This window comes from Cnephaeus nilssonii, assembly GCF_951640355.1.
Source record: "Cnephaeus nilssonii genome assembly, chromosome: X".
Lineage (NCBI taxonomy): Eukaryota > Metazoa > Chordata > Mammalia > Chiroptera > Vespertilionidae > Cnephaeus > Cnephaeus nilssonii.
The window spans coordinates 122,442,140-122,460,679 of record NC_137071.1 but is presented as its reverse complement, the minus strand read 5'-3'; the positions used below and the strand labels follow the sequence as shown (position 1 = coordinate 122,460,679).

The 18,540-nt window shown below is 42.3% G+C and overlaps 1 protein-coding gene across 2 annotated transcripts in view; it reads right to left on the bottom strand.

Moving 5' to 3' along the window:
- Nucleotides 1-5,510: 5,510 nt before the first annotated feature.
- The window catches only part of BRCC3 (BRCA1/BRCA2-containing complex subunit 3), a 31,713-nt gene continuing 18,683 nt past the window's right edge, over nucleotides 5,511-18,540 (bottom strand). The window contains exons 6-11 of one of the 2 annotated variants that reach the window (XM_079764795.1): nucleotides 16,720-16,808; nucleotides 13,747-13,802; nucleotides 11,410-11,541; nucleotides 10,884-10,927; nucleotides 9,212-9,381; nucleotides 5,511-6,910 (exon numbers count right to left, since the gene is read on the bottom strand). In XM_079764795.1, coding sequence (XP_079620921.1) covers nucleotides 9,230-9,381; nucleotides 10,884-10,927; nucleotides 11,410-11,541; nucleotides 13,747-13,802; nucleotides 16,720-16,808 — 473 coding nt within the window. In that variant the 3' untranslated portion in view covers nucleotides 5,511-6,910; nucleotides 9,212-9,229. The remainder of the gene's footprint in view (nucleotides 6,911-9,211; nucleotides 9,382-10,883; nucleotides 10,928-11,409; nucleotides 11,542-13,746; nucleotides 13,803-16,719; nucleotides 16,809-18,540) is intronic. The other variant, XM_079764796.1, reaches the window with a different exon arrangement.

Sequence of the window (18,540 nt, the reverse complement as noted above, 5' to 3'; positions counted from 1 at the left end):
TCACAGCACCCAGCTTGGTTTTGATGGGTCGGTTCCTATGCCAGTCAGCATCAGGAGCTCCGCTTCCTAGGCAGCCATTGGTTACCCACAGCACCCACCTTTGGTTCTGATTGGTCGGTTCCTATATCAGTCAGAGTCACAAGCTCCACCTCCTAGGCAGCCATTGGTTCCCAACAGCACTGAGATTTGGTTCTGATTGGTCGGTTCCTATGCCAGGCAGCATCAGAAGCTCCCTCTCCTCAGAAGCCATTGTCTCAGCGCAGCACCGAGATTTGGTCCTCATTGGTCGTTTCCTATGCCAGTCAGCGTCTTAAGCTCCGCCTTTTATGTAGCCATTTGTTCCCCACAGCACTGAAGTATGGTTCTCATTGGTCACTTCCTATGCCAGTCAGGCCAGAAGCTCTGCCTCCTAGGCAGCCCCTGGTTCCCCACGGCACTTAACTTAGGTTCTGATTGCTTGGTTCCTATGCCAGTCTGCGTCAGAAGCTCCGCCTCCTAGGCAGCCATTGGCTCCCCATAGCACCGAGATTTGATTCTCATTGGACTGTTCCTATGCCAGTGAGAATCAGAAGCTCCGCCTCCTAGGCAGCCATTGGCTCCCCACAGCACCCAGATTTGGTTCTCATTGGTCTATTTCTATGCCAGTCAGCATCAGAAGCTCCGCCTCTTAGGCAGCCATTGGCTTTCCACAGTACCCACCTTTGGTTCTGATTGATCGGTTCTTTTGCCAGATAGTGTCAAAAGCTTCCTCTCCTCAGCAGCAATTGGCTCCCCACAGCACCGAGATTTTGTCCTCTTTGGTTGTTTCCTATGCCAGTCAGCATCTTAAGCTCCGCCTTTTATGTAGCCATTCGTTCCCCACAGCACTGAGGTATGGATCTCATTGGTCACTTCCTATGCCAGTCATAGTCAGAAGCTCCGCCTCCTAGGCAGCCATTGGTTCCCCACACCACCCACCTTTGGTTCTGATTGGTAGGTTCCTTTGCCAGTCAGTGTCAGAAGCTCCACTTCCTAGGCAGCCAGTGGTTCCCCACAGCACCCACCTTTGGTTCTGATTGGTCGGTTCCTTTGCCAAGCATCGTCAAAAGCTCCCCCTCCTTCAGCAGCCATTGGCTCCCCAAAGCACTGAAATTTGGTCCTCATTGGTCATTTCCTATGCCAGTCAGCATCATAAGCTCTGCCTTTTAGGCAGCCATTGGTTCCCCACAGCACAAAGATTTGGTTCTCAGTGGTCAGTTCCTATGCCAGTCATTCAGAAGCCCCACCTCCTAGGCAGCCATTGCTTCCCCAAACCACCCACCTTTGGTTCTGATTGGTCAGTTTCTATGCCCGTCAGCGACAGAAGCTCCACCTCCTAGGCAGCCATTGGTTCCCCACAGCACCCACCTTTGGTTCTGATTGGTCAGTTCCTATGCCAGTTAGCATCTCCAGGCCTATCTATGGGCCTGATCAAAGAGTCCAGGCTTAACACCAGCCCCCGCAGAGGCTGGGAGAGAAAGAAAAGCCTGGATGCTGGCAATGATCATAAAGAAAGAGGGAGAGAAAGAGACAGGTAGGTACACTGATCAGCTTCTTCCACTGAAGCTGCAGATCAGACCGACTCACTTTCTGTGTCTCAGCCACCTGGGCAGTCACTGCTGGGTCACCAGGCTGCAGCTGGACAACTTCTGGATGGTCAGTGTTTGGTTATGAGCCTTAGTTACAATCCTGGGCTTTTATTATTAAGATTGCCTTTACCCCATTGTATGTTCTTGCATCCTTTGTCAAATATTATTTGACAATAGAGGCATGGGTTTATTTATGAGCTCTCTATTCTGTTCCATTAATCCATATGTCTGTTTTTATGCCAGTACCATGCTGTTTTGATTACTATAGTCTTGTAGTATAGTTTGATATCAGGTAAGCATGATTCCTCCAACTTTGTTCTTCTTTTTCAATATTGCTGTGGCTATTTGAGGTCTTTTGTGTCCCATATAAATTTTTGGATTATTTGTTCTAGTTCTTTGAAATACATCATTGATATTTTGATAGGAATTATGTTGAATTTGTAGATTGCTTTGGGTAGTATGGAAATTTTAACATTGTTAATTCTTTTTATCCCTGTGCATGGTATTTGCTGCTTCTTCTTCTTCTTTTTTTAATCTTCCGTTTCTTTCTTTAGGGCCTTATAATTTTCTGAGTATAGCCCTGGCTGGTGTAACTTAGTTGGTTGAGCATCACCCCATCCACCAAGAGGTTGCTGGTTCAATTACAGGTCAGGGCTCATGCCCAGGTTGCAGGTGTGATCCCCAATGGCAAGGGGGCGCATGCAGGAGGCAGCTGACCGATGTTTCTTTCTCTCTGTGTCTCCCTTCCTCTTGCTCTAAAATCAATAAAAGTTTTTTTAAAAAAACTTTTTTTTAAATCCTCACCTAAGGATATTTTTCCATTGATTTTTTCAGAGAGAGTGTAAGAGAGAGGTAAAGGCAGACAGATATATCAATGTGAGAGAAACACATAAATTGGTTGCCTCCTGTATGGGCCTGGGCCAGGGAGGAGCCTGAAACTGAGGTACATGCCCTTGACTGGAATTGAACCCAGGACCCTTTGGTCTGAAGGCCAACACTCTATCCACTGAGCCAAACAGGCTAGGGCAGAAAACATATTTGAAATAATAATAATTATCTCCTTGATTAAATATATTCCTAGGTATCCTATTTTATTTTTTTTGAAGCTATTGTGAATGGTATTGTTTTCTTAGTTTCCCTTTCTGATGGTTCATTATCTATATACTAGAGGCCTGGTGCACAAAATTTGTGCACTCGGGGGGCGGGGTGTCCCTCAGCCTAACCTGTGCCCTATCACAGTGCAGGAACCCCATGATCGATTGTCCCAAAGAGGTAGGCCCTGTCCACCCATCCAGGGCTCCTCGATGGATTGCCCCAAAGAGGTAGGCCGGAGCCTGGGGCCCTGGCTCTGTGCTCCACAGAGCTGCGGGATCCCCCCCCCCCCCCCCCAGGCCTCGCCGTGCAGAGCCACAGGCCCCGCCTCCGCACCACACACATAGCATCAAGCCTCCGCCCACCCATGCACACATGCAGCCCCGCCCACCCATGCAGCCTCCTGGTGATCACTCGTTGCGGCATGAGGGCATCACAGCGTGAGGGCGTGACAACTACATAAGCTTTTTAAAAATATATTTTTTTATTGATTTCAGTGAGAAAGGGAGAGGGAGGAGAAAGAGAAACATCAATGATGAGAGAGAATCATTGATCAGCTGCCTCCTGCACATCTCCTACTGGGGATCAAGCCCACAACCCAGGCATGTACCCTTGACCAGAATCGAACCCAGGACCTTTCAGTCCACAGGCTGATGCTCTATCCACTGAGCCAAACCGGCTAGGGCCACATAGACTTTTATTAATAGGATACATAAAAGCCTAAGCGACCGGTTGACTGGTCACTATGATGCACACTGACCATCAGGGGCAGATGTTCAACACACAGGATTGGGCTCCCTCCTATCAGGATCAGGCCTGGGGGAATGGGGCAAAACCGGCTCTCTGACACCCCCCAAGGGGCCCCAGATTGCAAGAGGGCGCAGGCCTGGCCAAGAGACCCCCACCAGTACACGAATCCGTGCCCTGGGCCTCTAGTTGGTGTATAAAAATGCAACCAATTTCTAGATATTTATTTTGTATCCTGCTACTTTACTGAATTTATTTATCAGTTCTAGTAGTTTTTTTTTGGTGGAAACTTCAGGATTCACTATATACTAGTACAGTATCATGTCATCTGCAAATAATGACAGTTTTCCTTCTTCCTTTCCAATTTGGATGCCTTTTATTTCTTCTTTCTGATAGCTGTGGACTTTCAGTTCTGTCGAATAAGAGTGGTGAAAGTGAAAATCCCTGTCTTGTTCTGATCTTCAGGGAAATGCTTTTAGTTTTCCCCATTGAGTATGATAGCTGTAGGATTGTAATATATGGCCTTTATTATGTTGAGATGCGTTCCCTCTGTTCCCACTTTGCTGAGTGTTTTTATCTTAATGGGTGCTGGATTTCATCAAATGCTTTTTCTGCACCAATATGATCTGATCATAGGATTTTATCACTCATTCGTTTATGTGATGTATAATGTTACTTGATTTGGGGGTATTGTACCAAACTTGCACCCCAGGAAAAAATTGCATTTGATCATAGTGTATGATCTTTTTAATGTATTGCTAGATTCAGTATTCTCATATTTTGTTGAGGATTTTAACATCTATGTTTACCAGGTAGGGCCAAGTGGTGTTCACCAGATTGATACAGATTCAAACTCTGTGCCAGTACTGGGTCTGAGACCACTCAGCATAAGTCCTGGGGTACACTAAGGCCAGCAATCCCCCACCAGGTGCACACAGACCTTTTTGATGAGGCAGGGTCTCAGGGAGTCAGCAAGGTGAAGCCAGCAGAGTTCATCAGATCCAAACAGACCAAAATTTGGCCATGTGAAGGGAGGGCTCTGCAGACATGGTGGTTTCAGTCAGGCATGCGAGGGAAAGATGGCCCCTGCCCTAGAGCCACACAACTTTCTCTCCTAGATTCTGCCTGGACCTCTTCAAAAGCCAGAGCTCAGCAGGCAGGGCCACCAGGAATCAGGAGGGTGGGGCTAGTGTATCTCCCATGGTGTGTGGGGGAGTGCAGGTCAGGCTTGTGTGAAGTGGGGGAATGGCCCGTGCCCCAGAGCCACACAAATCAGTCTCTCCTGGATTCTGCCCAGACCACCCCACCTGGTGAAAGAAATAGACTTACAAGTCCAGGAAGTGCAGAGGATCTTAAACAAGAGGAATCCAAAAAGGCCCACACAAAAACACATCATAATTAAAACGCCAGGGGTTAAACACAAAGACAGAATCTTAAAAGCAGCAAGAGAAAAGCAGTAAGTTACCTACAAGGGAGCACCCATACGACTGTCAGCTGATTTCTCAACAGAAACTATGCAGGCCAGAAGGGAGTGGCAAGAAATATTCAAAGTGATGAATAGCAAGGATCTACAACCAAGACTACTCTACCCAGCAATGCTATCATTTAGATTTGAAGGTCAGATAAAGAGCTTCACAAACAAGATAAAGCTAAAGGAGTTCAGCACTGCCAAACCAGTATTATATGAAATGTTGAAGGGTATTCTTTAGGAAGAGGAAGAAGAAAAAGATAAAGATAAAAATATGAGTAATAAAATAGCAATGAATACCTAGCTATTCACAATTGAATCTAAAAATCAAAATAAACAAACAAGGAATCTAATGAACAAAATAAACTGATGAGTAAAATAGAACCAGGGGCATGGAAATATGGAACAGACTGATGATTCTCAGAGGGAAGCAGGGGGTGGTTGGGAAAAGATTAACCAAAGAACATATGCATATATGCATTATCTATGGACACAAAGAATAGGGTGGGTTGGGGCAGGAGCCAGGTGGAGGGGGATAATGGGGAGAAAAAAGGAGGACATCTGTAATATTCTCAACAATAAAGATTAAAAACAAAAACAAACATATTGAAAATGGTATAATACTCTTTATTAGACTGCAGACCGTACCCAGTTTCACATGATACAATGGTACAATACTCCTTATCAGATTGCAGGACTTATTCAGATTTTACATGCATTCATCTGTGGGTGTGTGTAGTTTTAGCACATATTGAAATTCATTTAATCAACACCACAATCATGACACAGAATTGTTCCATCACCACAAAGGAACTGCTTGTGTTATCCCTTAATTGTCACACATACCCCATACCCCTCCAGTCCCTATGCCTGGTCACCATTAATCTGTTCTTTGTTTCTATAGTTTTGTCATTTCAAGAATGCTATATAAATCAATCATACCTATGTGACCTTTTGAGACTTTTTTTCATTCATCATGATACCCTTGAGGACCATTCAAGTTGTGTGTGTCAATAGTCTATTCCTTTACATTGAATAGTAGTATTCCATAGTATGGATGGTTGGTTTAACCTCTCAATTGGAGGACATCTGGTTTGCTTACAGTTTGGGGCTATTAGAAAGATGCTAAGAACATTTGTGTACAAGTTTTCTTGCCAACATAGGTTTTCATATCTCTGTGATAAATGACCATGAGTTCAACTGCTGGGTCATATTGTACATGTATGTTTAACTTTATTAAAATTTCATTTCCATTTCTATCAGCCATGCATGAGATCCAGTTTATATGTTCAACAGCATCTGATATTTTCAATATCTTTTCTTTTAAGCATTCTGATAAATGTGTAGAAATACATCGTGATGTTAATTTGCATTCCCTGATGACTAATTAAGTTCAACATCTTTCCATGTGCTTACTTGCTATCCATTTATCCTCTTTAGTGAAATTCATTTAGCCTATTCAAATCTTTTGCAATTGAATTGTTTGTTTTTACTGTTCTAAATTGATCAGATATATGGTTTGCAAATAAGTCTCAATTTCTTCCTCTTAAATTTTTTGTGAAGCAAAAGTTTTTCATTTTGATGAAGTCCAATATATCAACTTTTCCTTGTAGGATTGTGCTTTGGGGGTGGAGGCTGAGAACTTGTTGCCTAGTCCAAGATCCTGAAGATTTTTTCATGATTTTATTTCTAAAATTTTTACATATAAGTTCATGATATAGTTGTGTTGATTTTTGTATAAGGTTTACATTTTATGTCAAAGTTCATTTTTTGCCTTTGGGTGTTCAATTACTTCCATATCATTTGTTGAAAAGACTATCCTTCCTTCATTGAATTGCTTTCGTAACTTTGTCAAAATCCATTGTGCATATACCTTACCATCTTGTTTACTCTTGCTTTATAGTAAGTCTTCAATCAAATAGTGTGAGTCTTCCAACTTTTTCTTCAAAATTGATTTAGGTTAATTAATTTTACACTTGGATATTTTCATTTTTTCCTATAGGGAAACAAAAAGAGAGAAGATCTATGGCTGTGAGAAATTTGGGAAAATATAGCATTTATACTGCATATGGCCTAGTGTAGTGGTTTTCAAACTTCAGCATGCCTTAGAATCAACTGGGGAGTTCATGACAATTTCTGGGTCCCACCCCCAGAGATGAAGTTTGACCTCCAAGTAATTCTGGTGCAGGTGGTTCTGGACTATACTTTGAAACATGAAAAACAATAATCTAAGGAGAAATAAGAAACAAAACCAAAAAATAACACTTTGTTATTGTTGGGATTGGGGCTCTTTTTGTTGACTTTCTTTCTACCTCCTCCAGTTCCCCCTGTCATTTCCAGTATGCAATAGGCTTGGCTCTTTTCTGAAGACCACATTTGTGGTTACATGTGGTCAGAATAATGCAACAGAACTTTTTTTTAAATTATATTTATTGATTTCAGAGAGGAGGGGAAAGGGAGAGATAGAAACATCAATGATGAGAGAAAATCATTGATCCTCCTGCATGCCCCACACTGGGGATTGAGCCCTCAACCAAGGCATGTGCCCTTGACCAGAATCGAACCCAGGACCCTTCAGTCCACAGGCTGACGCTCTACGCACTGAGCCAAACAGGTTAGGGTGCAACAGAACATTTTAAAGTATCGTTTTTGTTATCTCCTAAATCCTAAATATTTCTGGAAAAACACATTTGTATTATAACTAGAGGCCTGGTGCAATTCATGCACCGATGGGGTCTCTTGGTCTGGCCTGTCCCCTCTCGCAATCCACGACCGTTCAGGGGATGTCGGAGAGCTGGTTTCAGCCTCATCCCCGCAGGCCAGGCCAAGGAACCCCACTGGTGCATGAATCCATGCACCGGGCCTCTAGTCTATAATAATAAAAGCGTAATATGCAAATAGACCGAACAACCGAACAACCGAACAGCAAAATGACCGTCGGGACAACCTTCCAGACGACCACACTATGACATGCACTGGCGCCAGGCCAGCCAAGGCAAGTGCAAAGCGATTGGTCGGGAGGCCCTGCCATTGTCCCACGATCTCCCTGCAGAGGGAGGCCCAGGCCACTGGCTGGCAGGGAGATCAATCGGGGAGGGGGAGGCCCTGTGAGCGCCCAAAAGAAGGAGCCCCGGCCAGGTGGGCGGGGCCTCCCTTTGCATGGCGATTGGTTTGGGGACCCCACCATCGATCGCCCCACAGAGGGAGGCCCAGGCCAGCCAAGCGATCGCACCCCACATCTGTCGCCCACAGAGGGAGGCGACTGGTGGCAGGGGAGGGAGGACATCGCCACACAGATGGCAAGCAGTGGCAGTGACCAGGGTGGGGCTGGCAGCCGGGGGAAGGAAAGCCCCGATAGGCTCTGATCACAGGCCAGGCCTAGGGACTGTAACCGAGGGGTCCCGGATTGCAAAAGGGTGCAGGCCGGGCTGAGGGACAACCCCCACCCCGGTGCAGGAATTTTGTGCACCGGGCCTCTAGTATGCATAGAAGATCTTTGGTTAATCTCTTCCCGTCCTCCCACCTCTCCCCTTTCCTCTGAGATTTATCAGTCTGTTCCATGTTCCCATGCCTATGGTTTCTGCTCCTGCTTTGAGCATCTGCCCCCTGGTAGACAGTGCATGTCATAGCTACCGGCCGGTCAGCCGGTCGCTTAGGCTTTTATATAGATAGATGGAAATTCCTAGGTAAATAGGATCTGCTTGATACAATTTTACTTCAAATATGCTAGAACTCATCTATTTGGTTAGAAAGACACCCACATAGATTCCACTTTGATAGGTATCTCAGAATCCATATTTCAAGTAAATCCTGCACTAAGAAAAAAAAGAATACATATTTCAGAGATCAAGAAGGAAGACATAATCCTTGTGTACTTATTTACTTGTGCAACATCATAACTACAAAACTGAAACATTAAATACTATTCTTCCTTCAACTTGTTCTAGGGAGTGAGTGTATCTGAAAATGAAAATAAATATTTCCAAGTTAAACAAGGAGAAAATAAGCATTTAAAATATATCCCTCAGACATCTTATTATAGGTTGTCCTTGCCAATACACCTGCTATAGCCTTTTTAAAAAAAACCTTTCAGATTCTCTTAAGTCATCTTGCAATGCTCTTCGTAGGCCAGTTACAGGGAGAGGGTTCATTAAGCCCCAATGAAACTTTGAGGAAGATGTCCTGTATTTATTCCATGCATAAAACTCATCCACTGTGGTATAAAAAGAGCTGCTCCATTGTCTGCCTATACATGAATTGTGTGAATTTTCAGACCATTGAAAAAAAAGTTTCTTACTTCATTTTGTCTCCCACTTTATTCTAGAGAAGAAAGTTCTTGCATAAGCTCTTCCTTTTCTTGTTCCAACTCCTGCAAATGATGTTGGTTTTGCTCCAGTCTGTCCTCCAACCACTGCAGGAGAGGCCCGCTGACTGCTGACATCTGACTGCACAGGTTCTTGGTAAACACTTCAATAGGAAAACCACAGATGAGATAACACGCCACCCCCAGCAGCTCCCCCAACTATGAACACAGAAAGAAGGGGTTGGAGGAGGAAGTAGAAAAAGTGCAATAAGTAGGACTGGCAGACAATTCTGTACAGCCATCCAGAGGAAAGGCAGAATGGCTGAGCCAAGTTACCTCTTCTGAGGCATTCCTGAACCCCTGGATGCATGGGCCAGAGGGAAGCCTAGCTAAGCAGAGAGCAGAAAATGACCAGCTCTTGATTCCCTTAGATAGAAATGATGGGACAAATACACTAAGCCCGTGGTCGGCAAACTGCGGCTCGCGAGCCACATGCGGCTCTTTGGCCCCTTGAGTGTGGCTCTTCCACAAAATACCACGGCCTGGGCGAGTCTATTTTGAAGAAGTGGCGTTAGAAGAAGTTTAAGTTTAAAAAATTTGGCTCTCAAAAGAAATTTCAATCGTTGTACTGTTGATATTTGGCTCTGTTGACTAATGAGTTTGCCGACCACTGTACTAAGCCATTTCTCTCTTTTCCTCTCAAAGTAATTACCGGTAACACTTAAAAGCCTCCTCTTCTTCCTCACTGGTGACTTTGTCAGCCATTGGGGAAGATTGCACAGAATGGCCTGCGACTCAGGACTAGAGAGGAAATGTGGGTGGGTAGCTGTATTGTATTCAGTTTGCTGTTCCTTGGCCTTGTACTAGTATAGGGATTCCTTCTATATTTATTGGCATGAAAAAGTTTCCTTCCTCATGCCCTCCCTTTCATCTGTCTTTCTGTCTGTGTTTCTATCCAACTCTTTTTTTAAAATATTTTATTGAGTTTTTACAGAGAGGGAGAGGACAGAGTTAGAATCATCAACGACAGAGAAACATCGATCAGCTGCCTCCTGCACACCTCCCACTGGGGATGTGCCTGCAACCAAGGTACACGCCCCTGACCGGAATTGAACCTGGGACCCTTCAGTTCGCAGGCCGATGCTCCATCCACTGAGCCAAACCGGCCAGGGCTCTATCCAACTCTTTCGATTCCCACCACGATAGGCTGGTAGTGATATACTGGAACCAACTTAGACCAGCTCATGAGAGCCAATTGTTGAAATTTCAGAAAGTTTGTGATCTGATTGAGGACATATGAGTTGTTTGAAATCAGCCATGGAGAGCTATTATATCATGGAAACTGGCAAACACACCAAATCAGGGCCCTCCCCCTCCCTGAGAATTGGTTATTAAACACGTACCAGCACACCACTGAGGGGGTCTCTCATAAAACTTGTCCCTATCTTTCCTCCAGTCTTACTCTAGGTAGCCCTTCTATTATCCGAGTTTCTAAGGCATTCGATAGAAAAGGTGAGAGCAGGATTGATGAATGGCAAAGCTTTTGGGAAAGGACATGTGAGGATAACTTGTACCAATCATTTCAGTCACTTCAACTAAATTTGCTTCTGTCAGCTGAGTATTCCAGAGATCGATCACTGCCTATAAACAAGAAAAAGAATCTTACCTGAACCATTATGGATCTTGGTTACTGAGTCCAGATGTGTAAGACTAAAGGGATAAAATAGTTTAGGTTAGCAACAAAGCAGCAGTGGAGGGAAAACAAAATGGTCATGGACTCTATAACAAAATGAAACACTGTGCCAGACCTCTGCAATCTGGATTAGATGACTATGTATAATTTAAATTCCCATTATGGTTAAATTTTGCATGATTTTTGAGACGTGACTTTATTCAGAACTTGAATATAATTCAAAGATATTTTTTAAATCTTCACCAGATGATATTTTTCAATGATTTTTAGATGGAGTGGAAGGGAGGATGAAGAGAGAGAGAGAGAGAGAGAGAGAGAGAGAGAGAGAGAGAGAGAGAGAGAGAGAGAAACATCGATGTGAGAGAGACACATTGATTTGTTGCCTTCCACTCGAGCCCCAACTGGGGCCAGAGGTTGAAGCTGCTAAGATGAAAGGAGAGAAGAGGACAAGAGGGACTGAGCCTTAGAAGTGGAGAAGAGAAGTGAGGAAGCTTTCTACCTGTGGATCCTCCTATATGCATCCTGCTCCTCTTGGCACAGGATCTTGGGCAGCTCAACTGCTGATTCAAGGCACACTTTTCCAATGCTCACATGAGGTACAATATGGATTGGGATTTCAATTCTCTCATACCTGCAAGACAATCAATTCAAGTCAGTTTTTTGTTTGTCTGTCTCAAGCTTTTTGAGGTATAATTGACAAATAGGAATCCTATATAATAAAAGGGTAATACGCAAATCGACTGAACAGCAAAATGACGGGTTGCTATGATGTGCACTGACCACCAGGGGGCAGACACTCAACACAGGAGCTGCCCCTTGGTGGTCAGTGCACTCCCACAGGGGGACCACCGCTCAGCCAGAAGCCCAGAAGCCAGGCTCAAGCCTGGCAAGCGCCTCCATGGCAGTGGGACATCCGCCGAGGGCTCTTGGACTGCGAGAGGGTGCAGGCTGTGCTGAGGGACAAACCCCCACCCCCATGCATGAATTTCGTGCACCGTGCCTCTAGTTATATATATTTAAGGTTTACAAATTGATATTTTGATATACATACACTGTGAAATGATTACCACACTCAAGCTAATCAACATATCACCTCACATAGTTACCTTTTTTGTCATGAGAACACTAAGATTTACTTTATTAGCAAATTTCAAGTATATAATATAGTAGTTTTAACTGTAGCTATCCTGTTGTATATTAGATCTCTAGAATTCATCCTGAAATTTTGTATCCTTTTACCAACACTTCCTCATTTTCTCCTCTGCTACCCTAACCCTAACAACCACCATTCTACTCCCTGCTTCTATGAGTTTGACTATTTTAGATTCCACATATAAGTGAGAGCATGTAAGATTTGCCTTTCTGTGTCTGGCTTATTTCACTTAACATAATGTTCTCCAGGTCCATCCATGTTGCTGAAAATGGTATATATTCATACATATACACACATCACCTTTTCTTTATCCGTCTTTTCCACTGGCAGACATATGTTTCTTCCAATTTGTTGCTATTTCAAACAATGCTACAATGCTATAATAATAACAATTATTATTAAAAAAATTTTAAACATTCTTTGCTTCTGTTTCCCAGTTATAGATAATCAGCCTGACTTTCATCTTTGCATCCTCAGTGCCTACCATGATGCTTGGCATATAGCAGATATTAAATTACTGGTAAGATTTTTTCTAATTTAGGTTTAATTGAATTTAAATGAGGAAGCTAACCAATGCAAATATTTGAATGAGATACCGTAATTCTAAAGTTAAGTTTATGGCACAGCAAAGACAATAGTCTATATAAATCCATAGTATTCCACATACTTGGTCTTTGATTTACAATTCACCAGAAAAAGAAAAAGTAACAGTGCAACTCAGAATAAATGCAAGAAATGCCGGACAGGCCTAGCCGGCATGGCACAGTGGTTGAGTGGAGACCTATGAACCAGGACGTCATTGGTTTGATTCCCAGTAGGGGTTGCAGGCTCGATCCCCAGTAGGGGGTGTGCAGGAGGCAGCTGATCTCATCATTGATGTTTCTATCTCTCTTCCTCTCTAAATTCAATAAAAAAATATTTTTTTTTAAAAAAAGAAATGACAGGACTGTGAGGATGTAATTGCAATTAAAAGACTGCTTCTAGCCGAAACCGGTTTAGCTCAGTGGATAGAGCGTCGGCCTGCAGACTCAAGGGTCCCAGGTTCAATTCCGGTCAAGGGCATGTACCTAGGTTGCGGGCACATCCCCGGTAGGGGGTGTGCAAGAGGCAGCTGATCGATGTTTCTCTCTCATCGATGTTTCTAACTCTCTATCCCTCTCTCTTCCTCTCTGTAAAAAGTCAATAAAATATATTAAAAAAAAAAAAAAAAAGACTGCTTCTATGACCCTAGCTTTCTAGGTCCCCAATACCTAAGATGCTAAAGAGATTCTAACTCCTCACAGAGATGTTAGTGGAAATATGTAGACTATAGAATTCTTAGTCTTACCAGTGAGAGAAATAAAATGAAACAAAACAGCCCTAACCGTATTTGGCTTGCTGGATAGAGTGTGAGCCCATGGACTGAAGGGTCCCGGGTTCGATTCTGGTCAACGGCATGTACCTCGGTTGCAGGCTCAATCCCCAGCCCTGGTCAGGAGGCATGTGGGAGGCAACCAATCAATGTGCCTCTCTCACATCGAGGTTTCTCTCTTTCTGTCTCTCCCCGTCCCTTCCACTCTCGAAAAATCAATGGAAAAAATATCCTCAGGTGAGGATTAACAACAACAAAAAGAAACAAAACAATCAATTTCCTAGACTAGAAATTAGCCCACCAATACATACATACATCTCTGTCATACTTACTCTGAGCTCTTTTGGGCCTGAATGGATTGAAAGCAAGTGTAGAGTACCCGGCCAGTCTACAAAAAAAAATAAAGAAGAAAAAAGAAAGGTCACACAGAGAAGGATTAATTCTGAAAAAGGTACAGCAATGTTGTGGACTCTAACCTCAAGTTCAAAGACCACTCTGAAAGTGGAAGGTTAAAAGAGATCACAGAGATGGAATATGCCATAAATCAGCTTCTGTAAGTATCATATAACTAACTCAACACAGTGGCCACAATCACATGGATGGACCTGGAGAGCATCATGCTAAGTGAAATAAGTCAGTCGGAGAAAGATAAATATCACATGGTCTCACTCATTTGTGGAATATAATGAACAACATAAACTGATGAACAAAAATAGAGCCAGAGGGGGAAAATATTTTAGAATATAATAGAAGTAATCCTGCTACTTGCAGATTTTTAATATTCCCTACAACTTTTGTGATATCATACTATATTAGTACAGTTTTGGTAATATTTTTATACTTAAAATCCTTTTTTTCTTGAAATATTAATGTTTATTGCATGTAATATTATATTTAAGATCATTTTTCTTGAATAATTGGTGTTACTGTATGTAACATTATATTTAAAATCATTTTTGTAAGATAATCATGTTTATTGCATGTATTATATAAGATCGTTTTTCTTAAAATACTAATGTTTATTGCATGTAACATTATTATATTTAAAATCATTTTTCTTTAAATAATAAAAAAGTTCCCATTTGAAAAACAAAACAAAACACACAGTGGCCACAATCAAATATCTGCTCATATGATAATAGAGAACTGCTCACAAACATGAGAACCAAGAAGCTAAGAATCAGAATATTCAGACTGCTCTGTTGGAAGCCGACACACTTATTCAATAGCCCTTTACAATGACAACAAATAAATTTATGATGACAAAACCAAAAGCATTTCAAATGAAGTATAAAGTTCAAAATACTGAACTTCAATGTTTGTGGAAAGGTGATTTTATGGCCCGGCCAACGTGGCTTAGTGGTTGATTGTTGACCTATGAACCAGATCATGGTTTGATTCCAGTCAGGGCACATGCCCGGGTTGTGGGCTCGATCCAGTGGGGTCGTGCAGGAGACAGCTGATCCATGATTCTCTCTCATCATTAACGTTTCTATCTCTCCCTTCCTCTCTGAATCAATAAAAATATTTTTTCAAGGTGATTTTATGAAGAATATTCATTGTTAACATAGATTCTGAGAATATAACTGATGAGCTAATGATAGGACTCACTTGATATTGTTGGCAAAATTCATACCAACAATGTTAAGAAGTAATTTTCTTTTTGTCTGAATGGACACATAGCAAAATCTCTTAACATGAACATAAAATTCAAACAGAAGCACTCTAAATAGAGAGTGGCAAGACTAGCCAGCCATTGATCAGGCTATTTAACATCTCTGAGCTTCAGTGTGCTCATCCATAAAATATGGATAATAATGGATCCGCATTGGCTTGTTGTCAGGGTTAGAGCATATTTATGTAAAACACCTAATAAGTATGTGCCATACAATAGGTGATAAATGGTAGCACTTGTTACTATTATTAGCCATCAAAATATATGCAGAATCTGGCCACTTCGCATTGTCTCCATTCCTACCACTATGGTCAAACCTCCATCATTTCTTGCAAGATTACTGTAATATCTTCCAAATTTCTTTCATGGATGCCATGGATTCCATAGCCCTCCCCCTCCCCACAGTCCCACCCTACTCCCTATCCAAATTATTATTAGCACCGTAACCAAAAATTTCCCATTAAAACATAAAATCACCCTCTAGTGCAGTGATTTTCAACTGGTGTGCCACAAGAATTTTTGAAATGTGCAATATCTGACTAGCCAGGGGCACTGACCTCTTTTCCCTTAGAATGTCAAATAAAAAAATGACAACAGCTGCCCAGCTGGCATGGCTCAGTGGTTGAGTGTTGACCTATGAACCAAGAGGTCATGGTTCGATTCCTAGTCAGGGCACATGACTGGGTTGTGGGCTTGATCCCCAGTAGGGGATGTGCAGGAGGCAGCCGATAAGTGATTCTCTCTCATCACTGATGTTTCTATCTATCTCTCCCTTCGTCTCTGAAATCAATAAATAAATATATATTGATATATATGCCTCCCGCTCGCCTCCCACCAGGGGTTGAGCCCGCAACCCGGGCACGTGTCCTTGACTGGAATCAAACCCAGGACCCTTCAGTCCACAGGCCGATGTTCTATCCACTGAGTCAAACCAGCTAGGACAAAAAATATACATATATTTTTTAAAATGACAACAGCCAACACAATAGCTGTTTGGTATGAATGAATCAAAATTATGCCTATTTTATTTGTCAGATCAGCAAAAAAATATATTTTTCAGTGTGCCACAGAATTTTAGTAGTTAGTTTATGTGTGCCATGAGATGAAAAAGATTGAAAATCACTTCTCTAGTGGCTTCTCAACTCAAAGTCAAGGCCTTACAAGATCTGGCCCCTGTTATCTTTCAGACCTCATGGTAGGATAACCAAATGAGTTCTCATCCAAACCAGGACACTTCCAAGAAGTAAATTGACTGCAGTGGAGATGGGGGTATTGGGGTAAAACTGGGGCTGACAGAGGCATACTGGGACATGTGGTCACGGTCTTCCTCACTCGGCTGCAGCCACACTGACTCCTTGAACATGACACACTCACCTCAGGTTCTTTGCACTGGCTATTTCCTCTGCCTGGAACGCTCTTCCCCCAAGAAATCCACAAGACTTGCTCCCTCACTTTCTTCAGGTCCTGCCTCAATGACCCTTCTCATTGAAACCTTCCCTGGCCACCCTATTGAAATTGCAAAAAGATTTTTCTCTATTCTGCGTGTGTGTGTGTTTAACACACACACACACACACACACACACACACACGCACACGCGCGCGCGCATATGCAGGCACACACACACAATACCTTTGTGTTTTTATCTTCTATGAAACAGGAAAAAATAAGTCCTACAAAGCCTTGATCCATCATCTGATACATGGCTTGTGTGCGAACATCTGAAAATAAAAATAAAAATCTGCCGTCAATAAACTGTATCTCATAGCCATAAAGATTTAAAAGTGATATACAATCCTCCCAAGATTCAGATTCTATAGGCAGAAAAGGAATATATCTTCAGTACAATATGGCTGTCAAAGTATAAATATTTCACTAGGTTAGAAAAATACTATGGGATATCTGCAATTAAATTAGAAAACGTATTAATAACTCTAGGCTGCCCACCCCAAGACTAGCCCTCCTATGAAATGTAGCATAGAAAAAGAAAAACGGAAAACTTAAATTAGCCCCAAAACTTGATAATTGCTTCTAGGAGAATCAAAGAGAAAAGAGGGCACTGGAAGGAGACAAGATTTCCGAGAGCCCAGCCGCCATGATTCAGTGGTTGAATGTTGACCTATGAACCAGGAGGTCACAATTTGATTCCCAGTCAGGGCACATGCCCAGGTCGCAGGCTCAATCCCCAATTGGGGACGTGCAGGAGGCAGCCAATCAATGATTATCTCTCATCATTGATGTTTCTGTCTCTCTCTCCCTCTCCCTTCCTCTCTGAAATCAATAAAAAAATATTTTTAAAAAGATTTCCTAGAATAAACTTTTTGATGGACAGCTTCCGGGGAAGTGAATATATTAGACTTGATACTAAAAAACAGAAGCATAGACCTATTACAGAGGAAATTCTTATACAGGAAACCACTGTATAGAAGTGATTGCAATAGAATTGAATTCAACCTTCCAAAGAGTAGAAACAAAATCTCACTACATGCTTATGCAATTTTTGAAAAGGAAATCATAAACAGGCATCAAATAACATTTGTAAGGATTAGTTAAAAGATTACCAAAGACTGAACAGAGGCAAAATCTAAAGATCTGACGTCTTCAGACCATGGTTTATATGAAGGATACAAAAGATCGGGTATTATAACAAAACACTGCAGTGCGTGGTTTGGTCCAGTGACTTATACCCACTTCATTTGGCAATATGTTCTTTTATTTAAACAAATATTGTTACTGATTTCAGAAAGGAAGAGGGAGGGAGAGATAGATACGATCAATGATGAGAGAGAATCACTTATCGGCTACCTCCTGCATGCCCCACACGGGATTGGGCCCACAACCTGGGCATGTGCCCTGACCAGGAATCAGACCATGACCTCCTGGTTCATAGGTCAACATTCAACCACTGAGCCATACCACCGGGCAGCAATATGTTCTTAAACATTCTTTACACTTATTTTTTTTATCTGGATTGGGACTTCTCCCCACTGTCTTCCTAATAGTGAGACCAAACACTACCTAGTAACTGTTGCTGAAACTGTTGTAGAAAATAAGTAGCATTGTATAAACAATCTCTGTACTTCTCTATGACCTTGGTAAAACTGTTAATACCTCTAAGCCTATTTCCTCATCTGTTACATAAGAATAAACATCATCCCTACGTTCACAGGGCTTTGTAATTTTAAAATTGCAAGATTTTTCAGTACAATGCCTAGCACATCAAAGGTACTTCATAAGCATTCTTTCCATTCCATTTCATCCACAACCACTGTTTAAGAACTGCTATCTGAGTCTGAAAAAGATTACTGTGGCGTCCTCAAACTATGGCCCATGGGCCACATGTGGGTGTTTTTGCCGTTTTGTTTTTTTACTTCAAAATAAGATAGGTGCAGTGTGCATAGGAATTTGTTCATAGTTTTTTTAAAACTATAGTTCGGCCCTCCAACAGTCTGA